General features: G+C 51.5%; 1 protein-coding gene across 1 annotated transcript in view; it reads right to left on the bottom strand.

Moving 5' to 3' along the window:
• JARID2 (jumonji and AT-rich interaction domain containing 2) overlaps nucleotides 1-21,410 on the bottom strand; it is a 209,515-nt gene that overhangs the window by 84,571 nt on the left and 103,534 nt on the right. Inside the window, exon 2 of the mRNA XM_029052933.2 lies at nucleotides 12,382-12,517. Coding sequence (XP_028908766.1) covers nucleotides 12,382-12,517 — 136 coding nt within the window. The remainder of the gene's footprint in view (nucleotides 1-12,381; nucleotides 12,518-21,410) is intronic.

Raw genomic sequence — 21,410 nt, 5'->3', positions numbered from 1 at the left:
GCGAAATTAAACTTGGAAAAGGCCATTAGCCAGAGATAAAGGATCACGACTCGATCCGCCGCTAATCAATCTGATTCTCCGGCTGTTTTAGCTTAAGGCAGGTGTACGAGCACCGAGGAACAGTGTGGCCTAGTGGGAGCGGCATGGGCCTGGGTATCTAAGGTCCTGGGTTCAAATCCCGGCTCCACCACTTGGCGGCTGTGTGACCAATAATGAATGAATGGATGAATGAATGAGTACATCTACCCCAGTGCTTAGTATAGTCCCTGGCACATAGTAAACACAGACAAAAAACCAAAAAAACACACGTTATTCCCTCTAAAATCAGTGGTCAGAGGCAAGGTAAGCAATACGGTTGGGAAGAGGCATGGTTACGAATCCTAATGCTAATTATGGGGTGTTTTAAAGCCATTCTTTCTATCAAGTTTGGGGGACGGGGTAATCAGCACTGGAGTAGATACAGATCAAAACTATCCCTGCCCCATACAACCTAGTAATCCGTGGTATTTATTGGGTGCTGACTGTGCAGAATCACACAGGTGAACTCCGGCAACAGTAGTCATTATTTTTTCCAACACAAAGGACAGCTATATATAGTTCTAGTGATCAGACTAAGCCCCACTTTTCCTCATCTTCCACTGCCTTCTGCGTCACCCTGACTTGCTCCCTTTGCTCGTCCCCCCCTCCCCGCCCCCTAGCACTTATGTATATATCTGTAATTTTATTGATTTATATTGATATCTGTTTACTTGTCCTGATGTCTGTCCACCCACCTCCCCGCCGCCGCCCCCGACCACCAGACCGTGAGCTCACTGTGGGCAGAAGCTGTCTCTTTTTATTCCTGCACTGTACTTTCTCAAATGCTCAGTACGGTGCTCTGCACACAGTAAATGCTCACTCAATATGACTGAATGAATGAATAGCACTGATTGACTGACCTTGGGCGAGTCACTTCCTCAGAAACCTCACCTGTAGAATGAGGATAAAGACTGAACCTCATGTGGGACGGGCTGTGTCCAGCCACTATCTTCTATCTACCCCGGCACTTAGTGATGTCTGACACATAGCAAGCACTTAATAAATACCCTTAAAAAATTAAAGATGAATAGCCCTGTGAGAGACAGAGACTCTGCCTCATCTGATTATCCTGTGCATACCCAGGGCTTAGCAAATACGTAAGAGCTTAATAAATACCAAAATAGCAACAGGGAGGGTGGAGAAGAGGGAGGACAAGAGAATGATAATCATTACTTCCCTTTAAGGGGAAAAGCACTCTTTTGGCCTAGTGATAATGGGTAGGTTTCCCCAACACTTCCCTTTAAATGCTGCCACAGCTGGGAGCCGAGCAGGAAAGAGATCCTCTTTTACTCTGTTCCCCCTCTCTTTTCTCTGTACTCTCTTCAATCGCTCAGTGGTACCTATTGAGCACCAGCTGTACGCAGGGCACTGTACGAAGTGCTTGGGAGAGAACACAACAGAACTGGCAGGCGTGATCCTGGCCCTCAAGACGCCTTCAATCTGCTCTTGCCAAGAAGAGCCAGCCCAACTGTAACTCTAACCAGGCCCCTCTTGGCCTGGCTCAAACAGGCATATGGCAACAATTTAAAGTGCAGACCAAGAAAGATCTCCCACCACGGGACACCCCACCCTGATCCTTTCTGCGTTTTGTGTAGATCAGGTAAACGGGAAAAGGTTTACCGGCAACAACTCAAGACACGTGAAAGATCATGCTGTCAAATGGGCAGACCCTTTCCCTGAAAAAGCGTTGCCTACGACTTGCAAAGTAGAGCAAAGAAAAAGGTTGAAAAGACCCAGCAAATAAACATATTTACTCTCTCCATCCCCCGCTTCTTTCTCTCTTTCTCTAACACATACACACCCACACACAGAGACACATCTCTAGGGGGAGAGAGACGTGCTGTCTTCTCACAAGTTGTACAAGTCATCAACCTGATGAGTTTTCTTTTTTCAGTGGCCCCATCCTTGTTCCTCCCTGACTTTCTCCTCTCGAGTCGCCCTTGACTTCGGCCTCCCTCCTCCCCTGCTCTCTTTCAGGCTGAAACCTTCGTCTGGAATCTGAGAGAACCGATCTTCCCTTCAGGTCCCCACGGCGGGTACGGAGGGGCAGGGGGCGAGTGGAGAGAAGTGGCTCGGGCTGCCGAGAAAAATGGGTCTGTTGTCTGCAGGAAATGAAGGAACAAGGAAATTCCACGCAGCGGGGGAGGGCACGAGCAAGAAGTTGGTGGTTGTGGGAGGGTGAGAAGACGACCCAGTGAGTAGGTTAGCTAGAGGGGAACAAAGAGTACAAGCTGGGGTGCGGTGGGAGAGGAGCTATCCTGCTTCTTTGCATCTGAGAGGGCTTGATTTATCGCCTCCCACTCCTCCCCTGATTCAGACAGGCTTCCATACAGGCCTTCGGCAGACCCTCTTCCCTGTACCTATGAGCCCAGTTCCCACTACCTACGTTAGGCGCGGGTAAATCAAAGGCAGCGGAGGATTCTACCTGTCCCAAGTGTCACGGACGTGCGATCGCTCTTAATATGGCCCAGATCCTCAGTCAGCCAGTCAAACGTATTTACTGAGCGCCATCCGTGTGCAGAACACTGCACTAAGCGCTTGGGGGAGTACAATATAACAATAACGCAAGCACCGGGCACGGCCTCCTTTCACAGCAGATAAGAAACCCGGCGGGGCCCGAAAACCACCGGCAAATCTCTGCCCCGAGGTGAGTTCCCGGGCCTCCCACATCCACCGAACCAAGATACAGAACCGGAGGGCCGCAGAACCCCGGTACTGCCCTCCGCTGGCAAACACGACACCACCGTATCCAGGGACGGGGGGGGGGGCGGAGGAGGGGGCGAGGGAGGGATGCACTGAGATCCACAGCTCCAAGCCTTAGCCCTTAATCTCTGGCGAAGAAGGCCGCGGCGTCCTTCTTCCATGTCGGGAAGAACGGCCTTAGGCTTTCAACCCTTAGGGGAACTCTGGTCCAAGACGCAGGCCCTGGAGGACGAGCTCAGTCGGACTGGATGTCTCCCACTGGCTGTATGTCATTTGGGGGGGATGGAGGGGAGGGTTAGGAAGGAAAGGAGGGGTCAATGAGGAGAAATCTCACTAGGGAAGGCCACGGGACCATCTGGTATCCTCTGTCCACTACCACCAGTAGCCACTTGATGGCAACCTAAACCTAGTCCCCTGGAGGCAGATCCCTCCCCCATCTCCCCCCTACCTCGCCACCCCCCCTTGGGGGGCTGGGGGCTTCTCGGGGGTTGGTTTCCTGCAATTTGACCAGAGCCAGGAAAGGCACTTCTGCCTTAAAGCAGTGCCAGAGAGATCTACGCCCAATGGATCTGTTACTTCTGGGCGGTGGGGGGGCGGTCCAGCAGACGAGACAATCCCCTTTTCCATCCTGGTGCCACCTAGACACTCGATCAATCTACTTAGCGCTTGGTGCGTGCAGAGCCCTGTCCCGAGCACTTGGGAGAGCACAGCACGACAGGGTCGGAAGGCACATTCCCTGCCCACGACGGGTTGACGGACGTTAATATAGATAGTTTCCGGTTACGGACAGAGTGCCGGGGGGGGGGGGGGGGGGCCGAGGAAAGGGCGAATAAAGAATGCAAATCCAAGTGCAAGGGTGCCGCGGAAGGGAGTGGGAGGAGAGGAAACGAGGGCTTAGTTGGGGAAGGCCTCTCGGAGGACACGCGCCTTCAGATATGGCTTCGGGTGGGGAGAGTGATCGTGTGGGATACGAAGGAGGAGGGCGTTCCAGGCCGGAGGCAGGACGCGGGCGAGAGGTCGTCGGCGGTGAAACAGATGAGACTGAGGCACAGTGAGTGGGTTGGCATTAGAGGAGCGAAGTGTGAGGGCTGGGTTGTAGTGGGAAAGCAGGAAGGTTTGCTAAGAGGGGGCAGTATACGCTCCATTTGCAATTCCTGCCAAGACCAGAGTCCGGAGGATGGGTCCCAAGTTAAGAAGGTGGAAAGCTTGCTCCGTTAGAAAGCGGGCTTCCCTCGGCCCAGGCCCCGGTTGCTGGCTCCCGGTGCTCAAACTGGGGCGAGTAAACAGTAGTCGTAACTAAGGCCTTAACTATGCGTGTACTCCATGCAAAGGGCTGAAGTAGAGACAAGTCTGTCGGGTTGGACTCCGTCCCCGTCCCTCCTTGGGCTCACCGACTGTCTTATACCCATTTTCAGATGGGAAGATTGGGGGCCAGAGAATTAAATGATATAGCCCAAGGTCAGGCAACAGGCTCACGGCAGAGCTGGGATTAGAATCCAGGTCTTCCGATTCCCAGTCCCTTTCCACTAGGCCGCTTTGCCTCTCCTCTCTCCCCGCCCCTTCCCCGCAACAGGCCAAGCACGGGACCTGCTCCGTTGAGTGTCAGAGAGCTCCAGGGATGGTGAGGAGCAGGGTCTCTCTCCATCGAAGTAAAAAGAGCAGTCTCAGGTACGCGGGGTCTGCCCTCAGGAGCTTACAGTCTACAGGGTGAGCACTGTGCAAAGCACTTGGAAGAGGACAACCGAGTCGGCGGACACGAGCCCCTTCCGGCTCTCCCCTAAACCGTGGCCTGCTTTCCGACGGAAGAGAAAAGAGCAAAGCGCGGGATCCTCTGTGCCCCAAGGACTGGCCTGCTGGGAAGACGGCCCCATGGGTCGGACAACCAAATCCCCAGGAGATTAGTCGGCTGGTCTCCCGCTGAGGGTCCCGCTGATGGTCCGGGGACTCCCTATGTGCATTTTTCACCCTTGCTAAATAAACCTCCCTCTGACTGGCTAATAGAACCTCCCCCTCTCTACAGACTGTAAGCTCATTGCGGGCTGGAAACGTGTCTACCGATTCTGTTATACCGTACTCTCCCAAGTGGTTAACACAGTACTCTTCACATGGTAAGCACTCGACAAATATGACTGACTGACTGGCAACAGATCGAAAGAGTGAATTTGTTGGGCCAAGGCCATTACAGCCTTAAAATCAGTCTCGGCGGCACCAACTCACTCTTGTTTACTCCGGAGACAAAGCCTTCAGGCTCTGGGGCTCGCGCACTTAGGAAGGTGATCGGGTTGGACACAGTCCCTGCCTCACATCGAGCACACAGTCTAAATAAGCAGGAGAACAGATATTTAATTCCCATTTTGCAGCTGTGGAAGCTGAGGCACAGAGAAGTTAAGTGACTGGCCCCGGGTCACACAACTGGCAAGTGGAGGAGCAAGGATTAGAAGCCAGAACCCCTGACTCTTTCCATTAGGACACACTGCTTCTCTAATGGATGGATTTGACAAGGATCGACTGAGATGGGGGGTGAGCGAGAGAAGGGAGGGAAGCAGGGTTGGAGGCCGACCACAGCAGCGCCTGGCTGCTGGCCCCAGAGGGGCTGGTCCTCCCCAGGTGGCCAGAGTAGTTCTAGGCTACCCTGGGCCACGTGATGGCCACCAGGCAGAGAACCAGTGTTGAAAGCTGGCGAGTTGGGCCCCCGGCAGGCCAGCTAGGCAGAGAGAGAGGTGGGGGGAAGAGCCCGGACGATTGCTTCCCTTCTCCCCTGGCCTGGTCCTCCCCTCCCTTTCTCCGGCGCCCCGGTTCCACCCAAGGCACCTGGCTTCCCGTCCGCTTCGTAAGAGGCCAGACCACAGGGCCGGGGCGAGGCGTCTGACTGGCTCGAGTTGATTTAAGGTGAGCCGTCCCGGAGGAGCAGGGCGGGACGCCGGCTTCTGGAGCCTCCAGCCAAGCTGGAAATAGCTCCGGGTCGGAGCAGGACCGCCCTCCGAGCTGCTGGCCGGCCGCTCTCTCCCCGGGGACTCCAGAGGGGGTCTCGCGCTCACCTCTTTCAGGCTTGGCTTCCACGATCCCTGATCCCTGACACCGAGAGGGGGAGAGGGGGGGAAAGGGGTGGGGCATCCAAGCTGCTCCTTGCAGCTGCTCATACATGTGCAAGGAACAGCTCTCGACTCAGTGGCTCTCCCACCGGAGACAGGACTTATACACCTCCGGCCTGGCCCTTGGGGCAAGCTAGTCCCCCACCTCTCCACATCTCCAGGTCACGGTGCTGCCAGGATCGCTTTGGGGGGGCGGGGAGGGAGAGGAGGGGGCCTTGTCTCCAGAGGAGGCCACGGCGCTTCACGACCCAGCAGCTTCTTGTTGCCCCTGCTCTTTTGGAATCCCAAAACAAACACTGCCTGCCAGCCTGGGTTACTTCAATTTTCTCCTGCTTCTCTGACCCAGGGACGCAGAAGGAGAATCTGGCGGCCACTGGCCCACTGTGGGGCTTCTCGATCTACATAAAAGTAGCCTGGGGCTACGGGGCAGCAGCTTAATCGGGTGCACAGAAACGGTACAAGGATGACACAAGGGAGAGGTGGAGAGGAGGAATCGAAAAGGAAAGGGGGGGACGGAAGGAGACGGGGGAGAGGAAAGGAAAGAGGGAAGATGGAGAGGGTTTTCTGCCCAAGTTCCTCTGGGCATCGGATCCAACTCTCAGCAGTGGCTGGATTAAAAATAAAGGACACCATTACCACCTGCAGAGCTTCTGTTGGGAATTTTCTCCCCTTCTCTACAGTCCACCTCTGCTCCTTGGATAGGCCTTCCCAAACTCCCTCTCTACCCTTGGTCTACCTTCTGGACACATTCCCGCTGGGATGAGGAACAATTTCTTTCTTAAAGCTCACCAGGAAGATTTCTTCGCCCGGGGAACGGACGAGCTTGCAGGGCCTTTAATGTTTTGCTCTGGGAGTAAGTGAATTTCAAATGACTAAAAGCCCTCTTCTCTCTCAGTGCCTTATTTGTTTGGGGGCCATGATATTAAATAGTGCTAATTTTGGTCCCAGGAGATTGAAGGAGATGGGGAAGGGGGCAAAGGAGACAAACGGCCTGCTGGATAGAGAATGGACCTGGGAGTCAGAAGGACGTGCGTTCTAATCCCTGATCCACCATCTGTCTGCTGTGTGAACTTGGGCACATCACTTCACTGTGCCTCAGTTACCTCATCTGTTAAATGGGGATTAAGACTGTGAGCCCCATCTGGAATACGGACCGTGACCGACCTGATTAGGGTGTATCTGCCCCAGTGCTAAGTACAGTGTATGGCGCATAATAAGCGCTTTGCAAATACCATAAACAAAAGTGCAACAGCTGTGGACCCTTGTCCGTGCTTTGTCCAGCATGGTGTGAGGCCTTCTCGATTTTTAGACAGTTGTGGAGGCCTTGACCATGGCTACCGCTGCTGTGACCTCGGGACATCAATCAGTGGCATTTATTGAGCGTTTACTGTTGTGCAGTGCACTTTTCTAAGCGCTCAGGAGAACAGGATACAACAGAGCAGGTAGACAGGATCTTTCCGACTCACGGTCCCGTGTTCCTTCCACTGGGTGATGCCGCCTTCTGGGCCACGATCGTCTTTTTGAGCAAAAAAGGCAGGAGACCTAATTTTGAAAATTACAGAGATATCCCACTGCTGGCCAGACTCCAGGATGGGCCACTGAAAGATAGCCGTTTAATCCTATGGCGTTCGAGTCTTAGGGAGGGAAGGGGAGGGGGAAATCCACTGCCAACCATCGAACTGGAATTATACTGAAAAATACCAAGCCCTGACCCTGAAGAGCACTTCGCAAGTTTAAAAAAAAAAAAATCCAAAGGAACAAGCTCTCATCTCTAAGTATGGAATTACATTTCGGAGAGTCGAGCTGTGTTTCAACCATCATGTCCTGTATCACTGTGACGGTTCCATTTCACGTTTAAGGCTACAACTGAGAAGAGCCATTTCCATCGAGATTTTTGGTTTGCTTATAGGGCCCTCGCAGGAGAGAGGGGGTAATTAATTCCAAACCTATACAGCTCGTTCTGTCATTAAAATCGTGACCTCAACGAAAGGCAGTTTTAAAGGGGATCTCCACACAGCATGGTGTTCCAAATTCAACTTGTTTCACTAATCCAAATCAAAGCATCCATCCCATTGGCTGCCACAAAGGATTTCCTGAATATTTAAAAGCAATCCTCTTCTGATTTTCTGTTCCATATGAAGTGGGGAAAAAAACGTGAGCCCCCAAAAGTGCACTGTAAAGCATCTGGAGAGAGATCTACTGTAGTTTATTTCCTTTGAAGATGAAATGCCAAACTAAATGCTACCTGTACGACGAAGTCAAAGAGGCTGACGAAGAGCCTGACACCCTATAGAATAATAGTAATAATAATGATAATACCGGATTTTTGTTACACGCTTACTATGTTCCAGGCACTGTACTGAGCGCTGGGGTGGATACAAGCAAATGGGGTTGGACAAAAGCAAAGATCGAAGAGCAGAGCTCGGCTGCTGTAGAAATCCACGGCACACTTGTCCCTGGATGGCAGTTCTGGTGGCCCCATCTTAGTCGGTCAGTCAGTCGTATTTACTGAGCACTGTGTACAGAGCGCTTGAGAGAGTACAATGTAAGAGACACATTCCCTGCCCGCAATGACCTTAAACTCTAGAGGGGGATGGATGGAGCGGATACAATGAGAGGGCAAGCCAAATGACTGGAGGCTGAAGTTATTCTGTGGGCTCAGTAATGTAAAAGATTAGCCTGCAACTAGAAAGGCAAACGAGGCTAGGAAGGGAAACGATTGAGGTTTTACAAAATCACAGGGTAAGCGCAGAATTGCTGTCACAACCACGCTGAGCCTCAGTCCCTCATCTATAAAATGGCCATAAAATATCCATTCTCCCTCCCCAATACCCTGAGAAGCCCTGGTGGGACTGGGACTGCATCCTATCCGACAGCTATCCCAGTGCTTAGCAGGAAATAAGTGCTCCACAGATATCCCCATCAATCCCACCACACGCCAGGAGGAGGGGGCACCCAGGGGTAGTTGGAGGAGACGAGGTTCAAACCAAACACAAAGAAAGCGCCTTTTCACCAGCAGCGATGTGCATATGGGTTTCATTACTCCAGGAAGTTGTGCCGGTGGAAAATAACAGCAGGTTCAAGAAGAGTTTGGATAAATGAAAGGATGCACGGCCCATAACGATGGCTTCTCCGAGTGCTTAACTCACAGGGGACAGGTTCGTCAATCCACTGAGAAGCAGCACGGCCTGACGGAAAGAGGACAGGCTGAGGAGTCGGAGGACCTGGCCTGCCAATTCCTTGCTTTGTGACCTTCGGCAGGTCACCTACTTTCTCTGGGTCTCAGTTCCCTCAACTGTAAAATGGGGATGAAATCCTACTCCCTTCTACTTAGTGGGTGAGCCCCAAGTGTCCAACCTGTTACCCCGGCATGTAGGGCAGCACCTGACACACAGTAAGCGTTTAAATACAACGGCGACGATAACAACATCAATAGTGATCGACGGTGTTTACTGAGTGCTTGTGGTGTGCAGAGTGCTATGCTAAGCCCTTGAGAGAGTACAGTATAAGAGAGTAGGTAGGCAGACACATCCTCTGCCCACAAGGAACATAGAGTCTACAGGGGGGTCATGATGAAGATTAGGGAAAAAGGCTTGGGGTGTTGGGTGGCACACTTCATGACCGTGAGGACAGAGTGTCCACCCACATATCATCCGGGGCCACTATCAGGGACAGGAAACCCAACTGGTTGGGCTGATCCGGAGTGGCATTTCTTGTTTTTTTAAAAATGACAACTACTGTATATTTGTCAGATGCTATGTGCCAAGCACTGAACCTGTCCCACATGGGGCTCACAAGGAAAATGGGCATTTAGTGTCCAGTTTACAGATGAAGAATCCAAGGCCCAGAGAAGTTAAGTGACTTGCCCGAGGTCACCCAACAGGTGACCCAGATCCTGTGACTCCTAGGCTCGTGCTCTCTCCGCGAGGCCACACAGCTTCCCACCGACACCCAACTCCACAATATATAGGGGAATGGAGGAGCTAGGGTACTGTGTTTCTCAGAAAGGGTCAATAACTTTAATGAAAATTATCCCCAACCCAAAATACATCCATATCCCAGAACACTTGTCAACAGAGTGGGATGAAGAGAGGGCAGTTCTCATGTAGCTGCAGAACGTAAGACCCAGGCAGGCAAACATTAGCTATCTTGCAGCCAACAGAGAAGGGCCTTTGGTATTCAAGAAAAATGAAAAACCCTTGGAAGCTTTTATCAGGAGAGTGAAGACAGAAGTTGTTGCCACTGAGAAAAGGAACTGTTCTTGCCTTGCTTCAGTGCCAAGTGCCACTGAAAATCTCCAGCAATCTTGGAAGTATCCAGGCCAACTTTTCTTGGAATTCTTTCCTCGATATCGTCAGGTCCTTAGCTACTCCCATCAAAGGGATCTTTCAGCAGCCAGTTGGCTGGAGTCACCGGTTGCTGTTTGAATGTGGGAAAATTAGCTCAGATGTTTCGCCAATTCGTCCTCTCTGGACCCGGAGCCCCTGGCTCTTACGGCTCATTGTCGTGCACCGCGCAGGGAGTGACAACATGGAAAGAGAAAAGTCTCTGAATTATCAGCCCCAAATATTGGGGGCCCGGTGGCTGTTCTCTCCGGGACGATGCCTTAAGACCCAGCAAACTTTGTTACATAGACTGCCCTGAACCGGCTAAGTCCAAGCCAGGATCAAGGATACACAAAACATGTACCAACATTTTCTTGGACATCCTCTTTCTGGGTGAGCTGGGCCCCTGAAATAACTGTGGAGCAGAAAAGGTCACTGGCAGAGGGACTGAGAGGCAGCCAATGTGTCCGTTATACTGTACTCTCCCAAGCGCTTAGTACAGTGCACACAGTAAATGCTCAATAAATACGACTGACCGACTCAAGGACCCAGAAGTGGAAACGAGAGGGTGGCTAGCTAGGTGAGCCTCAACGGGAGGACTCTTACCGCCAGAGAGGTCTCTGGGAAGGCCACATCTTGGCCGCCCTCTGGGGCGGACAGGTGTGCCAGGGAAGACCACAGCCTTCGTGTCAATGCTGGGTCTGGTGCAGGAGTTTTCAAGCGGGAAGAGACCGGAACCCCAGATCCATCCCGGCCCACTCCGTTCCCTGGCACGCCGTCCAAGTCCCAGACGGACCGGCTCCATCTTGCCCCGAAAGCAGGCTTGCTCGAAAGCACTACAGATGAGGAGTGGGCTCGGATTGGGGGGACGAAGTAGGAGGGAAGCCGAGATTCCCTGCCTCCCTTAGTCACCCCTATTCCCCGGACGGGTCCGATTATGGAGCAGAGAGCAAGCCCTGGGTCGCAGCTTCTGGGTGTCTCTGGGGCTGAGTGCCCGGGGAGCCCTATGCCTTTGACGGGCTGTTTCTATCCATCGCCGCCAACTTGACCGCCGCCCTGCCCCTGACGAAGCAACCCAACAGTGGCCTGTGGACACACTCCTGGAAGAACCTGAATTCCCCTGGGGAGAACACCCCTCAACAGGCTATAGCACACAGCAGGCACAACCCATTCACTTGTCCCTGGGGCCTGTGGGGGGAGGAGGGAGTGCCTCGTGGAAACGTGTGTCACATGACAAGAGCTACAACAGATAACGATAATCAATCATTAGTAGTTATTGAGCACTTACTATGCTCCTTTCTACCCTCCTCCTTTCCATCAGTCATTCTGAGGTCCGTTGCCCCTGCTGGGCTATAAACTTGAAGGCAGAAAGTATGTCTACTAACTCTACAGTGTTCTCCCAAGCAATGGTAAAATGCTCTCTGCACGCAGCCGGTGCTCAGTAAATTCCATCGATAGATTCAGTAGCTGCTCCTTTGCTAACAAGAATCAGAGTCAATGCCAACTAACCCAAAGATCTACCGGACGTTATTGGTGAAATCTGCCCAAGGAAAGATGCCGAGGATGACCCGCGAACCAGGAACAGACAGCCCTAAGCCATCAGAAAGGGACCCATCCTCACTGTCGTCGCTTCCTGATCCATCAAGGTCAGAGGTGATATACAACCGAGATCCCAGCTAGAACTGCCCCATTTGACCTGGAGTCAGTTTAAACAGAACAACCCAAAGCAACCCAGAGAAGCGGCGTGGCCTCATGGATAGAGCCCGGGCCTGGGAGTCAGAAGGACCTGAGTTCTTGATCCCGGCTCCGCCACTTGTCTACTGTGGGATCTCGGGCAAGTCCCTTCACTTCTCTGTGCCTCAGTTCCCTTCGTCTGGAAAACATGGATTAAGAATGAGCCCCACATGGGACAAGGACTATGTCCAGCCTTACTCCAGCGCTTAGTATAGTGCCTGGCACATAGTAAGCGCTTAACAAATACCATTTTAAAAACCAGAAAAAACTCAAGAACCACGTTAAGGGGCAGAAGGATGGAGGGTGGGTCCCAGACCCCTCCAGCTTTAGTCTCCCACCTTGGTGAGAGAAAGCTGGCGTTACGGTTACCCGGCAGCCGGCTACCAATCCCGGCCAGCAGCTCGCTCGGGCCCAGAACGCCGCCAACCGTCCCCGGATCGCTCGCTTACCATTGACCGCTTTGAGGCTCCCGGTAAGGCCGTCGCCCTGCTGTCTCTTCTGGGCATTCTTGAACTCCTTTAGGGATAAATACAGGACTTTGCGCACCACTCTTTCTTCTGACCACGGGATCCCATCGCTGTCGTCCTACAAGTGGAGGAGAAAATAGATCGTAAGCCAGATGGTTAAGCTCCTTCAGGGCAGGGAATGTCTACTCCTAAGCGCCTAGCGCAGTGGTCTGCACACAGTAGACTCTAAGCTCCTTGAGGGCGGGGATCAAGTCTACTTAACTACTGTTCTGATAATAATAATGATGACGATGGAGGTATCGGCTAAGTGGCAGACACCGTACAAAGCACAGGAGTAGACACAAGATAATCACGCTGGATACAGTCCTTCTTTCCCATGGAAAAGTATACATTATACGAACGAGTGAGAGTTAAGTGACTTGCCCAAGGTCACCCAGCAGTTGGGATCGCCCAAGTGTCGGAGTTGGGATTAGAATCCAGGTCCCCTGACTCTCAGGCCCGGGATCTTTCCACTAGGCCACTCTGCCTCTCTCGTATCTAAGTGCCGGGCCGCGAGGAACCTGGAGCTCTACTCCTCCAGCCGCAGTGCCCTGATGCTCTTATTCTGAGAAGCAGTGTGGTCTAGTGGAAAGTGGCCCCGAAGCCACGAGACCCAGGTTCTAATCCCAGCTCCGCCATTCGTCTCCTGTGTGACCTCAGGCATGTCACTCGCTCGCCCGGCCAAGGGAAAGAACAACCAGTTTCAGGACGGCTCTCTGGCTGATAACGGTGATCACAACAGCATCCAGTCGACCACTCCCCAGAAGCCCTGCTGTGGGAGGGAGGGTGGGGAGGGCTGCCAGTTCCTCCTGGAAGAGAAGCTGCCTTCCAGGTGATGCTCTTAAGTTGACCGAGGGAGCAGAGGTCCAGCGGGGTCTGGATGAAAGCCCTCTTCCTCCTCCTCCTTCTGAAACATCACTCCCACCACAAATGTAGCTTGGCAGCTGCTTCCCAGCCTACCCGCTGGAAAAAAGGTCAATCTGGCCGGGTCTGACCACTTGGGGACCAGGTCGACCCAACCTGACCCCCCAGGGACCAGGTCAACCCTTTGGGGCTAAGAGTCCTGCCAGAAATGCTAGCCAGTAAACCACTAAGGCCAGAGAGTGGGGGACAAGTTAGTTTACTTTAGGCACAACAACCCAGTAGGGAAGCTCTAGCACAGCACATTTGACAGCTGCGTCCAGGGTTGAGAACTGTGGGAAAAGAAGAACCTCCCTTACACTGTCATCAGCCATTTCAGGCTGGACTCCACCCCTTGGACCATTCTGACCTACGGAATTCTCCTCCCCTTGGGGGAAGGTGTGCTAAAGGCAATTTTGAAAGGGAAATGAGGTCACTGTTTACCTCCTCCAAACAAACCCAAACAAGAAGGATGAATCCCACTCCCTCCTGAACACAGGCATTTCATAAATAGTTCCAAAATGTAAACAAAACTCCCAGAATAGCTTCAAACAGAAATTGGCATGGACAATTAACTGCATCCTGTTTGGGCTGAAGCCTCGGCCTGACCTCAGGCTCTTAGAGTGAAGAGAGCCGTGGGGATAAGCCGTTACACAGCCCTCCAGTCGATCCTGGGAGGTCCAGGGAGAGATATAAAGGAGAGAAGCCTAGTAGCTAGAGCATGGGCCTGGGAGTTAGCAGGACCTGGGTTCTAATCCCAGCTCCGCGACCTGTCTGCTGTGGGACCTTGGGCAAGTCACTTAACTTCTTCAGCAACCCCTAGAAGGTGGCCATTCATCTGGCTACATACAGGACAGTTCTGTTTCTGCCGGCCCGACCCCGTCCGGTCCAGCCCCACGGGGCAATGTGTTAGGTTCCGGAATTTTATCTTCCGCCTCCCCCAGCCGTGGCTGCCGCCACAGAGCTCCGTGGTTTGGCCGTGGCACCTCCATCCGTCCAAGCCGGGGAGGGAAGTGTGGTGGACTGTGAATAGGTGGGTGGGCCAGGGGAATGCTAGGTTCAGGAGGGATTAAGACACACCTGCAGAAAGGAGGGCTTGTGGTCACGGAGCTACGCTACGTGTCTGGCACGACACACACGGCGACATGTCTCTCGACGCCCATCGACGCCCAGGATTCTCGAGTCCAGGGCGTCGACGGCCGCCCTGGACCTCGCCCTCCGAGCCGGCCTCAAAGCGAAGAGTCAGGGGGACTGGTTAGGGGCCGATGCTGCAGGGTCCGAGGGCAGCGGGCAGGATGGAGCATTTAAAGGCAAACTGGTTTAGGGAGCTGCCGTGTCAGTGTGAATCATCTTCAACTGTCTCTCCCTAGCAGTAGTGCATTTTGAACGTGGAAAACCCCAGGAAAGAAGAGGGGCTGAAACTAGGCCTTCTGTGGGATGGGGCCAGAGTGGGGCAGGGAGGCGGGGGGATGGCCAGGGAGGTCCGGATGGGAGGCAGGAACACAGAGAGTGGCCAGGGTGAGAAGCCCTGGTGGGAGGGACAAGCAGACAAAGTGAAGGTGTTGTCCAAATTTGAAGATGGGCCTCCACATCAACATTGGATGCCAGAAAGATGCAACAGAAAGCACTCAGACATCACTGAACAAGAACTCAGCAAGGCTGGAGTGACGGTGGGAGAGGAAAACAGGTAAACTTCAAAGAAAATTGGGGAAGAGAAGGGCAGTATTAATCCCTCCAAGCACTACCTAGTTGCCCAATTTACTCTTTTTTAAAATAATATTCCCTATACAGCAGGGTTCTTTAAAATGTGGGTATATATCCAGGGAGGCAGAAAGTTTTCTTGTGAAATAGGGAGCTTCCCGATGCCAAAGTCACACCTTAGAAAGTCAGTAAGGAAGATCATCCCTCAACAAAAGAGTGGATGCCAGGCAACTGTTTAATCCCAAAGAATTCCAACATCTCCAAGAATTCCAGAATCCGCTATGGACAAACCACCATACGCCTGGTGATCGGGGCGATCTCCAGGTGGGTAGTCTGGCAGAGGGAGGTAAGAGAAAGAAAGGACGGAGACACTTCTTACATTTTTAATTCAGACTCCTCCTCCAGAACCACTCCCAATATTGAAATTTTCTCGGCACAGTGCTTTAAAAGCAGTTTTACCATCCGCCGTCATATCTCCTCATCAAGCCCTGAAATGGTACGATGAAAAGACATTCCCCCATACACACACACACAGATCGTTATGGTGAAATATTTCGAGTTCAGATGCTCAAGGCTCAATGCCTCCCACCTTCAATTTCTCTATCAGCTTCTCCTCCCCGACGCACTTTCTCCGCCTACACTGCTCCATTATCTCTAGGACATCTCTGTGAGAGAGAAAGGGGCAGATATCACGAGCCCCACTTCACAGATGGGAAAATGAGACACATCAAGTTTCCCTCCATGACCGAGTAGCAGAGATGGAACAAATTCAAGTTGTCCAACTCACCCGCAGTGGGGAAGCAGGGCGGCTTAGCATAAGGAAGCTCGGGCCTGGGAATGCGAGGACCAGGGTTCTCAACCCGGCTCGGACACTTTTGCCTGCTTCTCTGGGCCTCAGTTTCCTCATCTGTAAACTAGGACTTCATGACCTGCTCTCCCTCTATACTTAGACCGTGAGCTCCACGTGGGACAGGAACTGTGTGTGACCCTATTATCTTCGATCTACCCTGACGCTGATGACAATGTTTGGCACAGAGTGAGAGCTTAACAAATATCACGGTTATAACCTAGTCACTAGATTATGGAGCCAAGTGAATAAACTTTCCCATCAACAAGTTTTTTTTTTATGGCTTCCACTGTTTACAAAGCATTCCTCTTTTCCTCAACTGTCTTCCCCCACTGAGACTATGGGCTCATAAGAGACGAGGATCTTCTGTTTCTTTTTAATGCTTACTATGTGCTAGGCAATGTAATGTTAATACTAATAACGACAATACTAGTACTTGCTAAGCCCTTACTATGTGCCAAGCTCTGTTCATGCATTGGGGTAGGTAGAGATTAATCAAATTGGACACAGTCAACGTGAGCCACATGGGGCTCACAGTCTTAATCTCCATCTTACAGATGAGGTAGCTGAGGCCCAGAGAAGTGAAGTGACTTGCCCAAGATCACACATTGCAGGTACCAGGATTGGAACTCAAATCCTTCTGTCTCCAGGATATCAGGATAGTACATACGCCCCACTAGACAGCAAGCTCCTTGTGCGCATAGAACATGCTTACCAAACTCTGTCATTCTGTACTCTCCCAAAAGCTTAGTACAGCGCTTAAGAGTAGTATGGCCTGGTGGATAGAGCAGGGGCCTGGAATCAGAAGGTCCTGGGTTTTAATTCCGGCTCTGCCACGTGACTGCTGCATGACCCTAGGCAAGTCATTGGGACACACCCTGTGTCCAATCTGATTTGGCCTGAATCTACTCCAGAGCTAAGTACAGTGCTTAACAAATACCAGAAGTATTATTACAGTGCTCAGAATAAAGTAAACCCTCACTTAATACCACTGATTGACTGACTGCTTGGTGCCCATACCGGCCACACAGAAATTCATGGGAGAAAATTCCCGGGTCTACAGGTAATTCCCACCTGACTATGCTTTGCCTCCAAAAGATGCTACACTCTCTTGTTCCTGGGAAATTGGGACGGTTTCCGGACACAAGAGCCACAACTGCCAAAGAGCCCTGAAGGTTCTCCTCTCATCCTTGCCCTTCCGCGTCACTTCTGCCTTCACAGGTCACCAACTGCCCTCCAGCCGCTCCCACCGGGAACCAGGTTATAAGGTGACTGATGCCAAGGGCCCCAGGCCATTAAACAGCCGAGGGTGAGATTTAAAGCACCGACTCTCTGCCTGAATCCAGGAGCATTAGCAAAGGGAGGGCAGTTAACAGGTGAAGCTCTCCTACTGCCCTAGTGAAAAATTCTCCTCTCTCAACACCCAGTGACCTGATTCTTACAGAAACGCTGCTCTCACGGACAGCTCAGTCGATCCATCGATGGTATTTATTGAGGGCCGACTGTGCCGGGCACTGGACTACGCGCTTGGCAGAGTGTGATAAGGATAGTAGACACCAGTTCAGTATCTACCAATCAGGCTCTAGAGGCCAACAGCAGTTTGGCTTTTTTTTTGCTATGAGAGTATTCTGAATGAAGAATTTCCAAAATAATAATAAAAAAAAAACGATGAGAAGCTTAGGCCCTGTTGGTTATTCCATTATTCCATCTTAAAGAGAATGGAGGGGGGGAAGCAGGAGAACTGAAGATATTGTATCTAACACACACACACAAAAAAAAGGTGCTTGAGTAATATTATCCAACTTCAGTCCAGGCAACTCACCTCATGGGTGCCTGCTAGCCAAGGAAATCTCTCAGCATCCTAGTTCAAAGCTAGCCGGGCACAATGGGTGAACTTGCGGAGATCCTCCCAACTTGTGAAATTCAAGGGAGTTTTAAAACTTGATCCAACAAGTCATCCAGCCCTGAGGGGCACCAAGTATTTAAACAGCTCAAAGAGGCCTCTGGCCTTCATTCACCTGCAACCGGGTCTGGCCAGTAGCTAAGCCTCAAAGACCGGCCTCAAAAACCTCTGAAGGGCTATAGGGTGGGGGAACTTTACTTTTACCTCGGCTTCGAGGCCTGCCCGGCCTCCGGCCACATCGCCACAACGGCAGCACGGAAGGTCAACTCGCTCCGACTCACTCCCAGCTCTGCTGAAACCCCCGGTGGGGCCCGATCCTTTCATTTTCCAGGATGCTGCTCTCCTGCCCCCGCCTCCCCAACTTGAGTAGCCAGTGGCCCAGAACCGGCCTGGCCTGGGTCAGCCATCCTGAGGCAACTTGCTACTGAACCCCCACAAGGGGCCACGGTTTTTCTTCTTCTCTGTTCCTTTTTTATCTACCCTGTCGCTGACCCAGATCTGCAGAATGATTGGGGTCAGAGAACTCTCCCAGAAACCTCTGCTGCAGCCACAATCTGGGAGAAGGGATGGGAGGGAGATGGGCACGGTCAGAAGAAGCCTGAGAAAGTGGCAGAGATTGAAACTGGAGACCCCTAATCATGATGATAATAATAATAATGGTATTTGTTAAGCTCTATGTGCCAAGCACTGCATTAAGCACCGGGGTACAGACAAGATAATCAGTCCCTGCCTCATACGGGGCTCCAAGTTGTAAAGAGGAGGAAGAACTGGTATTTAATCCCCATTTTATGGATGAAGTGAAGTGACTTGCCCAAGGTCACATAACAGACGGGGGGGGCAGGGAGACACCCAGAACCCAGGCTCCCTGACTCCCAGGTCCTTGCTTTTCCCTGAGGCCATGCTGCTTCCTCAAACATGTACCTAATGATAGTGACCTTGAGCCTTCTTGGCACTCTCCATCTCCTTCCAACAGAATCACTCTTGTTCTCCTCTCCTTACCCACTCTTTGCCATCCTGTAGTGGAAATTCTGCTTAATATTTTCCTGAATCTGCTTATCGCGGCCCCCGGGCACTACTGGAGGGTGGGGAGGGGAAAGAACAAGGAAGCAGAGGAACCTGGATGAATCTACCTCGGAAGGCAGTGGACATTCCCACCAAAGACTACTACTGCCCCACCGTTTGGTAGATCCGAGGACGAGGACGCAAAAATGAAGGGCTTCGTTGAAGTGCGGCGCGATCGTTTACGCTCTGTCCCCAATACTGAATTTAAGTGCTCACGTCACATCAAATCAATGTTCTTTAAGTAAAGGCTGGGATGAGCCCCTCCAATCTATAATCATTAGTGTGAATAAATCTACTGGGAGTTCAAAATATGTTTCAACATAATCTCGGCTTTAAAAAGTGGATTATTGATCCGATAGACTATAACTGCATCAGGACTCCTGGCAATTTATTGTCTGAAAACCTATTTGCAGGCTTTTAAAAAACATGGATTATCGACAACACAGCCCATAAATGCGCTCCATCACGGTCAAGGTGAAAGTCTTTATGGCTTCTGGCTCCTTGGCCTGCAAGATGGGAAACCGCGAGTCAGCCGTCCCCGACTTGGGGCGTGAGGGCCCGTCTTTCCGCCCAAAACAGAGACACACGGGCACCTACGAAACACTAAAATTCGCTGGCGAAAGCCGCGTCGAGGGGGCCTTGTGTGAACTAGGCCAAAACCGTCATCTCTCCCTGACCGATGGCTCTCCCTGATCCCTTTGGAGGCTCTGGTGGGGGAACCACGGCCTAGCGCCTGAAGCGTGACCATCCAGTCACCGACCATGAGATGACTCTACCCAAACACTAGGGCCGCTGGGGATCAGAAGCCGTCCCAGAAGCCGTCGCACGGGTGCCATCACATTACATTTACATTCCCCGCTAGACTGTTGGTTCCTTGAGGGTAGCGAACGTATCTACCCAGCAGATCGTACTCTCCCATGCACTCAGGATAGCGTTCTGCACATAGTAAGTACTCAATAAACACCACTCATCATGGGCCCAGGCTTTATAATAATAACACAAGACCAAACCCAGAATGAAAATCTTGTCCCTTTTGATTAATGAATTTGAGGAGTCCATTTCATGTATTTTAGAACTAACCGGACAAGCTCCATTGACTTTCCCATTTACCTCGACAGCCACAAGTCGAGAAACAAGTCAAGAAGACCATTCTCTGGCTATGAAGCATTCAGTTTAAGGAGATAGAAAAGGTTTTTTTGTATGTTTGTTTATTTTTGTCAGTAGCCCAGCGTCTAACGTTGAAGCAGTATTCTCATATGCTGTTTTCCTTCTTCCTCCTCTACCTCCTGACCAAAAATTCCCATTCCTTTTATACATTTAAATTTTTCTTTCTTGGGTAGGAAGGAGAGGGAGAAGTGACAAGCAAGAAATTAGAATAATCAGGGTTTTTGTTTAGCGCTAAGTGCCATACACTGCACTAAGCACTGGGGTAGAGGAACCAAATAATCAGGTTGGACACGGATTCCACACAGGGTGCACAGTCAAAGAAACTAGGGAAAAGAGATACTGAATGCCCATTTTACAGATGAGGAAACAGGCCCAGGGAAGTTAAGTGGCTTGCCCAAGGTCAGCCTGCAGGCAAGTGTAGGCAGGCAAGCCCAGCGGAGAATCCAGGTCCTCTGACTTCCAGGCCCACGCTCTTTCCACCAGGCCCGGCTGCTTCTCAGGAAAGGGATGGGGCACGGGACAGCCTTGGATCAGCTCATCTGAGTATTACGCTTCAAGCTGAAGCAAATCAGAACGCGAAGATTAACTGAAGGTGGGAAATTAAACTTGCACAATTTTCAAGGCTGGCACGTCAACGCACACCACATGCGCACTCCGTACCTCTGAGATCTGATTTATAACTAAGTAATGGAAAGCTTAAAAGAAAATTGCTTGTGTAAGGAGAGGGAAATCCACCAAGCAGACTGACCTAGAGGATAGAGCACGGGCCCGAGAGTCAGAAGGACCTGGGTTCTAATCCCGGCTCTGCCACCTGTCTGTTGTGTGGCCTTGGGCAAGTCGCTTCACTTCTCTGTGCCTCATTTCCTTTCATCTGGAAAATGGGGACCAAGACTGTGAGCCCTATATGGACAGGGACTGGGTCCAACCTGATTATCTTGTAACAACCCAGAGAGTAAGCATTTAACAAATACCATGAAAAAGAAGTCTTTAGCCGCTGAGCAGAAAACGAACGCTAACGGAGGATTTCCGTAAACAGCCACCTCCTGGTCTCCCTCAATCAATCAATGATATTTATTGAACCCTTACTGTGTGCAGAGCATGGTACTAAACGCTTAGGAGGGTATAATATAAAAAAGATGGTAGCCACATTCCTTGCCCAAAACAAGCATTTCTCAGCCGGTCTTGCTTGGACTAGTGAGAAACTTCCTCCTCACCCTGGTTTTAAAGAAACCCACAAGCCCTTCATTTTTAGAAACCAGCCAGTCCTACCACAACTGTGTTGCATTCGACTCAAGAGTCTTTCCCAGTTTTTGAAGGGTCCAGTTGGCTTCACTTGATGATCGGGGGAGAGTTCCCCGCAGCATTAAACTCCGGGAAAAATTATACCACACC

This window comes from Ornithorhynchus anatinus, chromosome X2 (genome assembly GCF_004115215.2).
Source record: "Ornithorhynchus anatinus isolate Pmale09 chromosome X2, mOrnAna1.pri.v4, whole genome shotgun sequence".
Classification (NCBI taxonomy): domain Eukaryota; kingdom Metazoa; phylum Chordata; class Mammalia; order Monotremata; family Ornithorhynchidae; genus Ornithorhynchus; species Ornithorhynchus anatinus.
Note: the sequence above shows the minus strand (reverse complement) of the source record. Positions and strands in the feature narration are given on the sequence as shown.